General features: G+C 41.1%; 1 protein-coding gene across 2 annotated transcripts in view; it reads left to right on the top strand.

Moving 5' to 3' along the window:
• Positions 1-15,239, top strand: part of LOC140200308 (phospholipid scramblase 2-like) — a 70,130-nt gene that overhangs the window by 35,827 nt on the left and 19,064 nt on the right. For both annotated transcript variants that reach the window (XM_072263443.1, XM_072263442.1), the window contains exons 3-7: positions 4,171-4,214; positions 5,636-5,752; positions 9,605-9,762; positions 10,615-10,657; positions 12,792-13,012. In XM_072263443.1, coding sequence (XP_072119544.1) covers positions 4,202-4,214; positions 5,636-5,752; positions 9,605-9,762; positions 10,615-10,657; positions 12,792-13,012 — 552 coding nt within the window. In that variant the 5' untranslated portion in view covers positions 4,171-4,201. The remainder of the gene's footprint in view (positions 1-4,170; positions 4,215-5,635; positions 5,753-9,604; positions 9,763-10,614; positions 10,658-12,791; positions 13,013-15,239) is intronic.

Here is a 15,239-nt window from a genome sequence, read left to right as displayed (position 1 = left end):
TGGGAGAAGGCGAAGGAGCTTGAAGACTCGTATGGCCAGATTTGGGAACAGCTTCTTTCCAACTGTGATAAAACTGCTAAACAGATTCTGACCCGGATCTTGGCCGTACCCTCCAAATATCCGGACCTGCCTCTTGGTTTTTTTGCACTACCTTATTTTCCATTTTTGTATTTTCTATTTATGATTTATAATTTAAATTTTTAATATTTACTATTTTTAATATTTTTAATATTGTAATCCAGGGAGTGGAAAGCGCAGAATCAAGTATCGCTGTGATGATTGTACGTTCTAGTATCAACTGTTTGGCGACAATGAAGTATAAAGTATATCCGTAAATGGGAGGTTGAGCAGCTGGAGTCGTAGTACAAGTCAGTGCCAGTGACATGGGTGGGGTGGATGACAAGGTCCAGCGAAGACCTCCAGGGTTATGATCTCAGGATTGCTGCCTGTGGCACCTCCTAGTGAGGCCAGAAATGGGAAGATCTTACAGTGTAACATGTGACTAAGGAGTTGGTGCAAGAGGGAAGGCTTCAGATTTTTGCATCATTGGGCTCTCTGCAAGGGAAGGTGGGACCTGTATAGAAGGGATGGTTTGCACCTGAAATGAAGGGGGACTAATATCCCAGTGGGAAGGTTTGCTGGTTCTGCATGGGGGTTCAGGTTGCAGGGGAATGGGAGCCAGAGAGCCAGAATAGACAGGAGAGTGGTGGTGGAGATAAATGTTGTTAAGCCTGCGCACAAGGTCAGGAATGAAAAGGTTGAGCTTGGTGGGACTACTGTTCTGAGCTGTGTATATTTCCATGCAATGAGTATTGTAGGAAATGTGAGTGAGCGTGGGTAAAGAGGTGGAATTATGACATTGTAGTCATTAGTCAGACCGATTGCAGGATTGCAGCTCAATGTTCTGGGGTTCTATTGTTTTAAACTTAAGAGGGAGGAATACATTAATAGTCAGGGACAATGTCACAGCAGTGCTCAGTCAGGATAGGCAACACTCACAACACACTGGAGGAACTCAGCAGGTCGGACAGCATCCATGGAAATGATCAGTCGACATTTCGGGCCGGAACCCTTCATCGGGATTGAAGAGGGAGGGGGCAGAGGCCCTATAAAGAAGGTGGGGGGAGGGTAGGAAAGAGAAGGCTGGTAGGTTCCAGGTGAAAAACCAGTAAGGGGAAAGATAAGGGGGTGGGGGAGGGGGAGCAAGGAGGTGATAGGCAGGAAAGGTGACGAAGGAATAGGGGAAAACACAATGGATAGTAGAAGGAGGCGGAACCATAAGGAGGTAGTAGGCAGCTGGCGGAGGGGGCAGAGTGAAACTGGGATGGGGAAGGGAGGGGGAAGGAACTACCGGAAGTTGGAGAATTCGATGTTCATACCAAGGGGCTGGAGACTACTTAGACGGTATATGAGGTGTTGCTCCTCCAACCTGAGTTTAGCCTCATCATGGCGATAGAGGAGGCCATGTATGGACATTTCTAAATGGGAATGTGAAACAGAGTTGAAGTGGGTGGCAACCGGGAGATCCTGTCTGTTTTGGCGGACGGAGCGGAGGTGCTCGACGAAGCGGTCCCCCAATTTGCGTCGGGTCTCACCGATGTAGAGGAGGCTGCACTGGGAGCACCAGATGCAATAGATGACCCCAATAGACTCACAAGTGAAGTGTTGCCTCACCTGGAAGGACTGTTTGGGGCCCTAAATGGTGGCAAGAGAGGAGGTATAGGGAGCTGTACGCTTACAGGGCTAAGTGCCAGGTGGGAGATCCGTGGGGAGGGACGTGTGGACCAGGGAGTCGCAGAGGGAACGATCTCTGTGGAAAGCGGAGAGGGGTGGAGAGGGAAGGATGTGCTTAGTGGTGGGGTCCTGTTGAAGGTGGCGGAAGTTGCGGAGGATAATGTGCTGGATCCGGAGGCTGGTGGGGTGATAGGTGAGAACAAGGGTAACTCTGTCCCTGTTGTGGTGGTGGGAAGATGGGGTGAGGGCCGAAGTGAGGGAAATGGAGGAGGTGCAGGTGAGGGCATCATTGATCACGGCAGAAGGGAAACCACGATCCTTAAAGAAGGAGGACATTTGAGATGTCCTGGAATGGAAAACCACATCCTGGGAGCAGATGCGGCAGAGATGGAGGAACTGGGAATAGGGAATGGCATTTTTGCATGTGGCAGGGTGGGAAGGGGTATAGTTGAGGTAGTTATGAGAGTCAGTGGGTTTGTAGAAGATGTCAGTGGACAGTCTAATTTCCAGAGATGGAGACTGAGAGATCGAGAAAGGGGAGAGAAGTGCCCGAGATGGACCAAATGAATTTGAGGGCTGGGTGGACGTTTGAAGTAAAGTCGTTGAAATTGATGAGCTCAGCATGGGTGCAGGAAGCAGTACCAATGTAGTTGTCAATGTAGTGAAGGAAAAGTTGGGGAGCAGTACCAGTATAGGTTTGGAGCACAGACTGTTCCACATAATCAATGAAGAGGCGGGCATAGCTGGGGCACATGCAAGTTCCCATAGCTACACCCTTAGTCTGAAGAAAGTGGAAAGAGCCAAAAGAGAAGTTATTAAGTGTGAGTACTAGTTCCGCGAACCGAAGGAGAGTGGTGGTCGTGGGGAACTGGTGAGGTCTATTGTCCAAAAAGTAGCGGAGGGCTTTGAGGCCTTCTTGATGGGGAATGGAAGTGTATAAGGATTGGACGTCCATAGTGAAGATGAAGTGGTCGGGACTGGGAAACTGGAAGTTATTGAAGAGGTGGAGGGCATGAGATGTATCCCGGATGTAGGTGGGGAGGGACTGAACTATGGGTGACAAAATGGAGTCCAGGTAGGCAGATACAAGTTTGGTGGGACAGGAGCAGGCAGAAATTATGGGTCTACTGGGACAGTCAGGCTTGTGGATCTTGGGGAGGAGGTAAAACCGAACGGTGTGTGGTGTGGGAATTATGAGTTTAGTGGCTGAGGATGGAAGGTCTCCGGAGTTGATAAGGGCGGTGATGGTACGGGAGACAATGGTTTGATGTTTTTTGGTGGGGTCCTGTTCCAGTCAGGATAGACTGGAGAGCTCATTTAGTGAGGCTTTATGGGTAAACTGAAGAATAAGAAACATAACCATATTAATGAGATTATATTGTAGACTACCCAACAGTCTGTAGGACTGTAGAGAGACTACAGACTGATGCAGGAAACACAAGTGGGATCTGAAACTACTAGAAAAATGGGCTAGAAAATGGCAGTTGGAATTTAGTGCAGACAAGTGTGAGGCGTTGCACTTCGAGAGGACCACGCAGGGTGGGTCTTACATAGTGACTGATAGGGCACCGAGAAATGGGATAGAAAAGAGGGATCTGGGAATAGAGATCCATAATTACTTGAAAGTGGCGTTAAAGGTAGATAGAGTTGTAAAGAAAGCTTTTGGCACATTGGCCTTCATAGATCCAAGCATTGAGTACAGGAGTTGGAATGTTATGTTGAAAGTGTATAAGACATTGATGGGGCCTAATTTGGGGTATTGTTTGTAGTTGTGGTCATGTTGAGGACCTGAGTTATTGGAAAAGGTTGAAATGGTTCGGGCTTTATGCTCTAGACCGTAGAAGAATAAGGGGAAATTGGATTGAGAAATTCAAAATTATGAGTGGTATAAATAGGGTAAATGCCAGCAGGCTTTTCCCACTGAGGTTGGGTGAGTCTAGAGCTAGATGTCAGGGGTTAAGGGTGAAAGGTGAAATGTTTAAGGGGAAGATGAGGGGAACTGCACTGAGAGGATAGTGAGTGTGGATCGAGCTGCCATCTGAAGTTGTGGATGCATGTTTGATTTCAACATTTAAGAGGAGTTTGGATAGGTACGTGGATGGGAGGGTTATGGAGGCCATGGTTAGGCTGCAGGTCGATGGGACGAGGCAGATTAATAGTTTGGCACTTGCTTGATGATCCATTGGGGAAGAGGAGATGGGCTCAGGTAGAACTTCTGCCCTGTCTCTGGTGAGATGGTTGAGGAAATCCAGGGTTGGTGCTTTTTATACCAGGACGATGGATTGTGGCTTCATTCTAGTTGAATGTTTAAATGTGTTCTTGTACATTTATATCTTTAATGATAAGGAAATAGAAAAAAAGGTTAATAAATGCTTAAAATATTTAGGTATGCTTATTAAATTATGGTTTCCCAATTATTTTCTCCTTTGTTTTCAGAGGCCATTTTGGGTTGCAAGGAGTGCATGATATGGCTGCTCAAGGTAAGTTCACGGTTATCAAGTAATACTTTTAAATGTAGCTACTAAAACAATGGAGACGCTTATGGAAAATTCGTAACAAAATACACTTTATGCAAAGACTTTGGTTAATCACACAATAACTGTAGTGAAAAGATGCTTTTAATCTGTCAGATAGAATACACTGTTACCTCATTTCACTTTTTGGTGATTTGGCCATGCTAGAAAGTTGTAACAATGCGGAATGGACCCTGAGCCAGCTTGGGTTGAGAGTTATGTTCTAACTAATTGTTCATTAACAGTTTTGAGTAAGCTGTCTAACCTTAACTTCCTTTTTGATCGAGGGGGAGCTGTAATCAGTGTTGTGGTCTTATCCACAGGAAAACCAATTCAGAGATTAATGTGGAATATTGTTAATCTTGACTATCACCTCACTTCACAAGGAAAAGGTATTTCAGCTTGGTGGGGCTGGGATTGGTGGTGGTGTGTTTTCACACACACGACACACACACCATTATTGCACACAATAAGCTCTAGCTTCCAGTAGAGCTCATCTTTGTCCCATTTCCCTGCTGATCCAGCACCATTTTTGAAAGCCCAGGTTAAATGTGTTTCCACCGCCCTTGTAGTGAGTGAGTTCCAGATAATGGCCTTTTTATGAAATGATTTTTTTCACATTCTTCTGCATCTTTTAACCATCACTTCAAACTAATGCTTCCTGTTCCTTGACATCTAATAGATTGGCTTCTTTCAATTTATTATACCTGAACCCAACTTGGTCTCATTCCTCTTTTTGGGAAAGGAATCTTTTCTAGTTTTCTGACAGTGTAGAAAGCATTGGGGGAAAGAATTTGATACTTTTAATTAAAAAAATGCTTTCAAAGTCAGCAACAGCAGTTTATCTTCAATGTTCATGAAAACTTCAGTCGCATTCACATCACATCAAGTTGCTGTCCTCATTCCAGATCTTCCACGCATGTGACTTCCTGCGATTGCTTTACTTCATCAGACTGCTGATGATGTTCTGTCAGACCTGACTGGTGCTCCACCACATCAATTTCATGCAGACAGTGAACAGGGCCTGCAGATGAGGGACTGTATTTGTGCTGTCTCAGAATTAGCACTTGCTTCAAATCCACTGGCCAGAGTTTCATTTAAGTTATTAAAGTTAGCAATTTGAGTATTCATTTCAAAGCACCATCTCTGAGCTAGCATGTTGTTGAGACATGGTGATTGATTCTGGATGTCTCAATTTGTTTTTCAGCAAACTACTTGTAAATTAGAACTGCTCCATTGTTATATTCTGGTAGATTAACTCTTAACATTACTTTGGTTATAAGCTGTCCTTTTTCAGAGATGATAAATCATTTGAATACTAAACTAAAGTTGGTGTCCATTTGGTTTAGTTTTCAAACCATCTAATGCAATTTATTTTCCCTCCCAAGGTCATTCGTATCCTGCTTATGAGCCCAGTGCTCCTCCGTATCCACCAGTCCAATCTCAGCAAGGTCCTTACCCACCGCCTCCACATCATTATGGGGCTCCTCCACCTGTTTCTTTTGGTACCTAATTTTATTTACCTTGTATTGGTGAATTGAAGATCAAAGATGGAGAAGGCTACCTTGTTTTCAACTTCATAAATCTTGTGCAAGTTAAATTTGGGGCATTCTAAAAGTACAAATAATCTGGAATAACATTTGTATTTTTCATATTCCAAATGATTATCGGCAGTGAATTCAGTATGGTCACTGTTGTACAGACAAGTAGAGCAGCAAACTTTTCAACAGGGTCATTCTAAGACAGCGGAATGATTAATAACCAGGTAATCAGTTGGTTAATGAGTTAAATATTAGTCTTGAAGGCTCCCCTTTACTACTTTGAACTATTCAGTATTATAAATTTGAATATATCATATCTATTCCCCTTACTGAGCAGCTTTGTCCCCTGGTTTGTGACTCTCCCACTGGTGAAAATGTTACAACATCTGTGCTGTCAAACTCCCTTGCGATTTTATATGTTTGAATGATGTCACCCTTTATTCTTCTAAGCTGCACGGAATATAGACCCAAACTGTCTTCCCTGTCTTGAAGGAATGATAGTCTCTTGGGAATTGGCCTCGTGAATATCTTTTGGATTGGCTCTGGTGACGTCATTCTTTTAGGTTAGGGGGCTAAAGCTGTGCCCAGTATTCCAGGTGTAACCTCAACTCTCCATGGAAAGTGTATTCTCAAACTCCAACCCCTTTGCAATGAAGGGCAATGTGAAATTTGCCTTGCTAACTACTTGTTGGACCTACCTGCTAGCATTTTGTAATCCATGTAATAGAACACGTATTACAAAACCCTGAACTTCACTTATTTAGAATGTCCCTCCATATACATGACCTTTGATTCCACTTATCAATTGATTACGTCACACTTGCTGAATCTATCTGTTTCCATTGCTGTAACAATGTAGCTTATCACAACACCTACTTCTACATGATTGGCAAACTTGCAAACCTTGCCTTTCGTTCCCTGTCAGACCATAAATTAAAATCTTAAAACCTTTGAGAGCCACAGCTAATCTCATGAGTGATGTTCCTACGGCCTGAAAAGGAACCATTGATTCTAACCTTTTATTTTTGTGACAGCCGGTTTGTACTCCATGGTAATACACTTCCTCCAACACCTGAGTGTGAAAGCAACATAAAGAAAAGAGCTCCAAAACTTCTCACAGGCTATAACCTTGGTGCTGCAATTCACCTGATTTGATTTTTGGGTTTACAGCTACATTTCATGCAACTTCATCAAAGGGATGGTGCTGTTAATCCAGTTCTTTTTCAAAATGGAAGTTTCCAGCCATTTTTGTTTCTGATGACCTGAGCAGCTGCATCTTTACTAGCCATTTTTTTCTACCAAGTAATGTAAAGATTAGTACTAGGTGCCGAAATTTCTCTGAAGATCTTGTGTCACACTTGAGAATTAACAACTTAAAATAGGATTAATAGTATTAATAGAGCTTTGTTTTGCTTTCTTGAGTCATAGAAAAGTACATCACAGAAGCAGACCCTTTGGCCCATCTAGCCCATGCTGAAACCATTTAAGCTGCCTACTCCCATTGTCCTGCACCAGAACCATAGCCCTCCATACCCCTACCATCCATGTACCTATCCATACATCACTTAAAGGTTGAAATCAAGCTTGCAAGCACCACTTGTGCTGCCAGCTCATTCCGCACTCTCATGATCTTCTGAGTGAAGAAGTTTTCCCTCATGGTACCCTAAACTTTTCACCTTTCACCCTTAACCTATGACCTCTGGTTGCAGTCCCACCTATCCTCAGTGGAAAAAGCTTGAAGAGAAATGACAGCTTTTAAGTTACTTAGTCCAATGAAACCCAGAAGGGAGCACCTTCAAGAAGGATCTGCGTGCTTTCCAGAACTGGTGTGAAAACTTAAATATGTCAGTGTGTTTCCATTAGTTCAAGGAAGACTGCAACCATGGACCTACAAATCTTAGAATAAAAGTGTTCCCTATAAGTTACATAATGTGAAACTTGTTGCCTCAAAAAACACATTATGCAACATGCACAAACAACTGGGAGAAAAAATTGCAGCAACATTTTCAGTGATATGATCGAAAAAGAATGCAGTTTTTTTTTGCGGTGCTTTCCTCCTTCTGTCTCACAAAAGATATCCTTATCAACCAGAACAGATTCAACATTCAGGAAGTTGTGCAGTTTAATTATGGCTCCATGTAACTTGACTGTAATTTAGTAAGTTCAGCAGTACAGAGCAAAATGTGTCCAATCAAGTGGTGACCATAAGACGCAGGAGCAGAGTTAGGGCATTTGGCTCTTCAAGTCTGCTGCACAATAACTCACGGCTGAGTTATTACCCCTGTTAATCTTATTCAAAGGTTCAAAGTACACTTATTATCGTCGGCCTTCTCCTCATAAACTTTGATGCCCTTACTAATCAGAAACTTATCAACCACCACCTTAAATCTACCCAATGACTTGGCCTCCACAGCTGTCTGTAACAATGAATTCCACAGGTTTACTACCCTCTGGTTATAAAAATTCCTCCTCATCTCTGTTCTAAATGGACGTCATATATTCTGGGTCCTTGCCCTCTTGTCCAAGACAACCCCACTGTAGGAAAAATTCTCTCCACATCCACTCTATCTAGGCTTTTCAGTATTTGATAGGTTTCAGTGAGGTTCTTCTCTTGATCTTCTAAACTCCAGCTAGTACAGGCCTAGAGCCACCAAATAATTATACGTTCACCCTTTCATTCCCGGTAACCTCCTCTAACCCCGGATGATTTTGAAGAGTCATTGGAAAATAAAGGAAGTTCAAAAGGTTGTTACTTTAAACTGTGATAAAACTGGAGATGATGTGTTCAGAAGATTTTGCAGAAGCCAAGAATGAGATACTAATCTTATAGACACTGCCATTTAAAAAAACATTGTTCATCAGAGTACAGGTCAGATAGTGTCAGCATATGACAACAAGGGATGGCAAATAAATTAAGTAATGAAGAATTTGTCCTCGTGCTCTTCCCTTGTTCTGTAAACTAGACTGAAAATGCAGACAAACAGTTGTCACGCAAACATTATAAGCAAGTGCAAAGAAAATTAAAACTACAAAAATACACAAGAAAACAATAATCTGGACCCCAATCCAATAGCTGTAGGAGTAGGACAACAAAAAAGAATGTTTGGGACTGATTTTTTTTTTATTTTGAAAACCGTTCACATGAGAGTTGATCAGGACATGAAATGTATTTTCAAACAAGTTTTAAAGACTAAACTTCAAATAATTTAGGAATTAATGAAGGAAACATATGCTTCTAGATGAATACATAACAATGTCCTTAGCAAACTTGCTTATCTTTAATTATTATGTGCACTATTCCTGGTAGAGTATTCCAAACCCATGGATAATGGAGATATCAGCCTTAAAGTTGCTCGATATTCCAGCATCATTTGAGCACTATATGAGATCTATAAATTGAGCAAAACTGAAGTTTGTTCTATTTTTCATCCTCTATTGACTGTTCTTTTTTGTTGGCCAGTGAAGTCTTGGGTAGTTTTTATAGCAAAGATAGTCTTAAGTCCTTAAAACAATAGGATTACTAATTGTACAATTCTATTAAGGATTCTTCAGTACCATGCAGAATTTGTATTTGCTTTTTATTTTGATTTGTGTGCTTGGAAAGACATTGGAGTTAACAGTGCTAATGTGCTAAGTAGCAGCAGCACTGCACTGTACTCTCCTTCAGAGCTTCTGTTAATATTCCAATTTGGAGAAAATGGGCATTTCACCTTTGCATCCCTCTGCAGGAGAAAGCTATTAGGAAATATGAAGTAACTTTTTATTGTGATTGGAAATTTATTTTTGTTTCTATATTTCTGTCCTGTGTATATATAGCAGGTCCTTATGCAGCTCAACCCAGTTATGTTGTCTATCATGGCAGTTCTCCCATGGTAAGTCACCAGACAGGTGTATCAACACAACCCCAGGCACAGTGGATGCAAGCACCAACTCCTATTCCTAACTGTCCATCAGGATTAGAGTACCTTACATTGGTGAGTGAGCATGTTATTCCTTCACGTTACAACCTGGAAGAGCCAACAACAACATATCTTTCAATGTCTTTCAGTAGATCATTATCTATGCTTTATAAAATATAATGAATGTTAGAGCGATACTTTGATAGTGCTAGATGACTTTGACCTTGTGTTTCCTTGAATGGAATCTTGGCTGAAAACCAGTCTGACTGCTGGCGTAGTGTGTCTTCCAGTTCCAATGACCTTCTGGTCAATACTTTTTAGTAGCTGGAATTGATCCTGTTCTAATTGGCATGAATTTCCCAAAATGGATCCCCACTTGGCAATTTTGGCCAGAAGTCACTTGTAGCTGTTCTAATAAGGGAGTGGTTTTGGAACTGGGATGAGAGCTCCTGCTTAGGTCAGAGTAGAGTATATTTGATTCATTTCCTGTCATTGCTTCACATGGCAGAGCTTGGTACCACTATTACCTGAAATGGATGTTACCTAGACACGCCATTTCCACCAGCAGTTCCTTTAGTTCGAGACTCCAGCATCAGTTTACTGTCTAGATATCCCCCAGCACCACAGTCCTTCAATTAATTAGAATTATTTAGAAACTAAGATGTTATGGAGAATTTGAAGAATATGAACTTTCTGTATTTTGTTGTGACACTTATCCTTTGTCTCAAAAGATGCATTGCATTGAGAGCTTGTTTTTAAAATATTGATGTAATTTATTGAACAGTAGTAGTGATAGGAAATGGTGCAATGTGTTGTCATCTTGTGATTGTTATTAAGTTTTTATTTGACATAGAATATAGTGCTTGTGCTGAAAAGTTTATTTTAAGATAACTCAAGTATTGAACTGGTATATTCTGCCCTTCACAGATAGACCAGTTACTTGTTCATCAGGTTACTGAGCTTATTGAAGGTGAGTGTAATTTGATTGAGTTTTTATTTAAATTATTGTGCTGAATAGATATTAGTTCTGCATTGATAATGTTTTTATATAGTTATATCATTGAAATGGATTTGTATAGAAATTTTTAGAAATTGGAACATTTTAAAGGTATTTGACATCCATCAGATCTTGAATTGGCATCTAATATGTTTGCAAAATAATTTGAATCCTAACAGAATTAATTAAAACATTATAAAATGGATTACTTAAGGTTGAGTAGACAGTTGTCTATTCCATGATGGATGCATCACGCCTTTTTGATATATCTGCTAAGACCCTGCTACATGGGATTGAAGTTTAATATTAAGTGTTTAACTAAAAATGAGAGCTTGATTTCAGGAACCATTTTAATTTTGAACTTGTTTAAAATAGTAATTAAATAGTGACTAAAAAATGTTCTTTTTCAGGAGGGAGAAGATGAGTTTACGTTTTGCCCTTCTGATTTCTGTCAATATTGGCTAGTTAGTTTGAATGGGAAAATTTATTATGCCATTAAAGAACTCTGAAGAATTCTTGAATGCATGTGATTAATTGTCTTTGCCATTCTCCCTCAGTCATTTTGTTCCATTCAAATGAATGGTTCCATGTTCCTGTCAAAGGTTCAGCAGGCATATTTTTCAGTGTCTTTTTTCCCATTAACTGACAATGCAAGGCATCTAAATGTTGGTGTCTAATTAGGAAATCACTATTGTGGGGATTGGTGGCCTTCAAGTTTGTAAGCAAATTCTGAACCTTTGCATTTAGAGGGTATGTGGACCTCTCAGCCTTTCTGTGGAGGATTATGTCCTTTAAAGTTCAAAATATGTTTACGTATACAACTTTGAGATTCATCTCCTTACAGGCAGCTACAAAACAAAGAAACCCAAAATAACCCATTTAGAAAAAAGACCGTCAAACATCCAATGTGCAGAGACAAACAACAAATCAGCAAACTATAAAAAGCAACCAAATAGTGCCTTTTGTTTATGTTCTCATGATTTCCAGGCTTATCTGTTTGGAACAAAGTTAAAATGAGGGCAAAAGACAGCTGCTGTTATGAGCCGCTTAACTTAATCTACGGGCTTTACTACAATGGGCCAGTGTCCTCAGCACAACTGTCCACAGATGCCTTGTACTGACTTTCCCACATTCTTAAGGTCAGAAGTGAGAGTGCTTGCTGTGTTCAGTTCTGTTCAGAAGTCCTCTGGTGAAGCAAAACCCGATGAGCACCCAGCATTGGTCTGTCTGTCTGTATCTATCCAATCAGCTGTCTATCTATCTATCTATCCAATCTAATCTATCCCATGTGGAATAGGCCCTCTGGCCCTGCGAGCCGTGCTCCCAAGCAACCCCAGACAACCCCAAATTAAGCCTAATCAATTTATAATGACCAGTCTCTGGTCAATTTACAATGACCAGAACTTCCAACGCTCTGAGTTGTAACAGTGTCGCAGTAACCGCTGCACCATTGTTACACTGTTGCAAGTTTTGTTTGCGCAAACAGGTGCTAGGCAATATCCATCTCGACTGAGAGATAGTCCAACTAGGTCTTGGCAGTTGGTGGCAGTATTTATTTTAAATCCCAAAATAATGAGAACTTGAGGTTGTTTGTTGACCAAAGATGTAACTTAACCAACACAGATACATTGCTGCTTGAGGTTGTTAGAGGAATAATCGTCTTGTGATGGTCAACTTTTACCTTCAATTAGAGTATAAAGAGACAATGTTCATTTGCCAGGTGAGATTAGCACCAACAATACACAAGACTCTTGACAGCATCTGGGTCTGTGACTTTCTGAGCTGACATTCCATACACCAGTTTACTTACTAAGATTTCTTCCTGGCATCCCCCCGCGAACATGTTTTGTCTACCATTAGAGGGTCAGTGGTAGCAAGCACATAGATGCAAGCCTCCCTCCAAACTTCACTGCTTGGGCACAGTGCTGGAACTGGATATGTGACTCCAGCTGTTTCTGAAGGTGCCTCTCTTGTCACCCTTTAAAGGGCCAATACTGTGTATATTAGCCTTGTGAGCAGTGTTCATAGCCTGGCGAGGGTAAATGATAATTTTCATAATTGAGCTACCTTTGATCTGTCTTTTGAAGTGTGGTATTTTGTTTTTCAGCCTTAATAGGGTATGAGACCAAAAACAAGTATGAAGTAAAAAATGGCTTGGGGCAGAGAGTTTATTACGCAGTTGAAGACAGCGAATTGTGTAATCGAATATGTTGTGGATCTAATAGGGCATTTATCATAAAGATTTTGGATAACATGGGACAAACCGTCATGCACCTTGTGCGCCCTTTAGGATGTGGATCTTGTTGCTGCCCTTGTTGCTTACATCAGGTGAGTGTACAATAAAATAGAGGTGATGGTTGTATCTGAAGCTGTTTCTGTTCACTTCTCTTCATCTGTTTTATTTTTAAACATGCCCTCTTTAGTGATCCACTGCCCTTTTTTTTGTTTCCTACCAAAGTCCAGATGCTTTTGAAAATTTTATGTACTGGAGTCCTTTATTCTGAGGAATCAGTTTTTAATACCAGCTGAAATCTTGAAATGGAGTTTAGCTATAACAATTCAATCATGATTTTTCAGGGTTAGGTGGTGCAGGAGATTCTTGAAGATTCTTCCCATAGAATACATAATTTAATTTCAATGTTGCTTTACCCCTGAAAATTCATTGGCCTGAAATCTTTCTACCTGTTTAAAAACTCATGAGTGCACAGAAGAATTACTACAATTCCAGTAGGCAATTATACCAAACACTGGGGTCATTCTGAAAAATATCACAAAGTTAACCAGTTTCTCAAACAACTCAATATTTCAAAGTAACACACACAAAATGCCTGAGGAACTCAGAAGGTCAGGCAGCGTGTATGGAAACGAATAGATGGCCGACGTTTCGCGCTGGCTGAGAAAGGAGGGGTGAAGATGCCAGAGTAAAAATGTGTGGGGGGGGAGGTTGGGGAAGGAGACTAGCTGGAACGTAATAGGGGTGAAGTGGATGGAAAAGGTCAAGGGCTAGAGAAGAATGAATATGTCAGGTGAGGAGAATGGACCGTGGCAGAAAGGGAAGAAGGAGAGGACCGGGGTGAGTTTGGTGAGAAGAGGTAAAAGTTTAAGTGGGGAATAAAGGGGAGGGGGGGAATTTGTTTACTGAAAGGAGAAATCTATATTCATGCCATCAGGTTGGGGGCTACCCAGATGGAATATAAGGCATTGCTCCTCCACCCTTAGGATGGCCTCATTTTGGCTCAAGAGGAGGCCATGGATTGACATGTCGGTCCATATATTTCAAATATGGATCCCTTGTTGAAACTAAACTTAGTGACAGAGTCAACATTAAGAATACTCTATTGTACTAAGTGCTCTTCAAGGAAGATAGTGCTGTCTTTGAATGACTAGTAAGTTTTTTGAAGCTGAAGTTTATAAACTCCAGGTGCAGAATATTTTGATGAAGAGGTGTGGTGGTGTTTGTTTCTCCACTCTGTTTACTATACAGCTTTGTGTTAACCAGATAATCGGGTGACTGTTCCAAAGGAAAGAAACTCAAAGTTGTGACAGAGGAAGATTGTGAAGTTCGAATAACTGCAGCATCATGATTCACAAAGTTCCTCTGTCCAAAATTGGTTACAGAAATCTGTCTGAGAACCAAATAAATGAGTTAAATAATATATATTATCCTGACCAATTCAGGGGAACACATTCCTTTCCTATTCTCAACATCAGTCAAAACTGCTACTATTAGACTCATCGTACACTTTGGCCAGGTAGTAAGTGCGGTCATATTATAGAAAATAAAATGCCTCAGGAAGAGACTTTTAAGCCCACAATATATGTGTCAACCATGATGACAAATTAAACTAATTCCAGCTGCCTGCACATGTTCTGTATCCCTCCATTTCCTGCCTAATTGCCTCTTGGAATGTTGCAATTATATCTGTTTAGACCATCTCCCTTGGCAACATGGTCCAGGCATCAACCACATTGTGCATTAAAAAAATCAAACTGGAGACAGCAGAAACAGAATAGTGAGGCCACACTTGGAGAATTGTGTGCAGCTTTAAATGCCTGGCAATAGGAAGAATGTCATTGAGCTAGAAGCAGTGCAGAAAAGATTCAGTGACTGTTGCTGGGACTGGAGGACATGGATAATCAGAGACTTGATAGGATGGAGCTTTTTGTCTTGGTACCTGGGAGACTGAGGACTTTAGAAGTCTGTAAAATTCGATTAGCGTGGATCAGGTGAAGGGCCACAGTATTTCTCTCAGGTTAGAGTAGTCTAAAACTGCAGAACACGGATTTAAGATAAGAATGGAAAGATTTGAAGACAACCTGAGGAGCAACCTTTTCCACACTGAGATGGTTATATGGAGTGAGGTGCTACAGAAAGTGGCAATTGCATGCTTATAAGATATTTGGATATGGGCAGAAAAAGGGATTTAGACTAGAGGAATATAGGCCAAATATGTTAATAATTAATGAAGACAACTTGGTCAGCATGGAGAGTTGGGGTGAAGGGCCTGTCTTCATGCTGTATAACTCTGTGATGCTATGACATTAAAGTTGCCCA

Source organism: Mobula birostris, chromosome 7, assembly GCF_030028105.1.
Source record: "Mobula birostris isolate sMobBir1 chromosome 7, sMobBir1.hap1, whole genome shotgun sequence".
Lineage (NCBI taxonomy): Eukaryota > Metazoa > Chordata > Chondrichthyes > Myliobatiformes > Myliobatidae > Mobula > Mobula birostris.
This window is presented reverse-complemented; position numbering and strand designations above follow the sequence as displayed.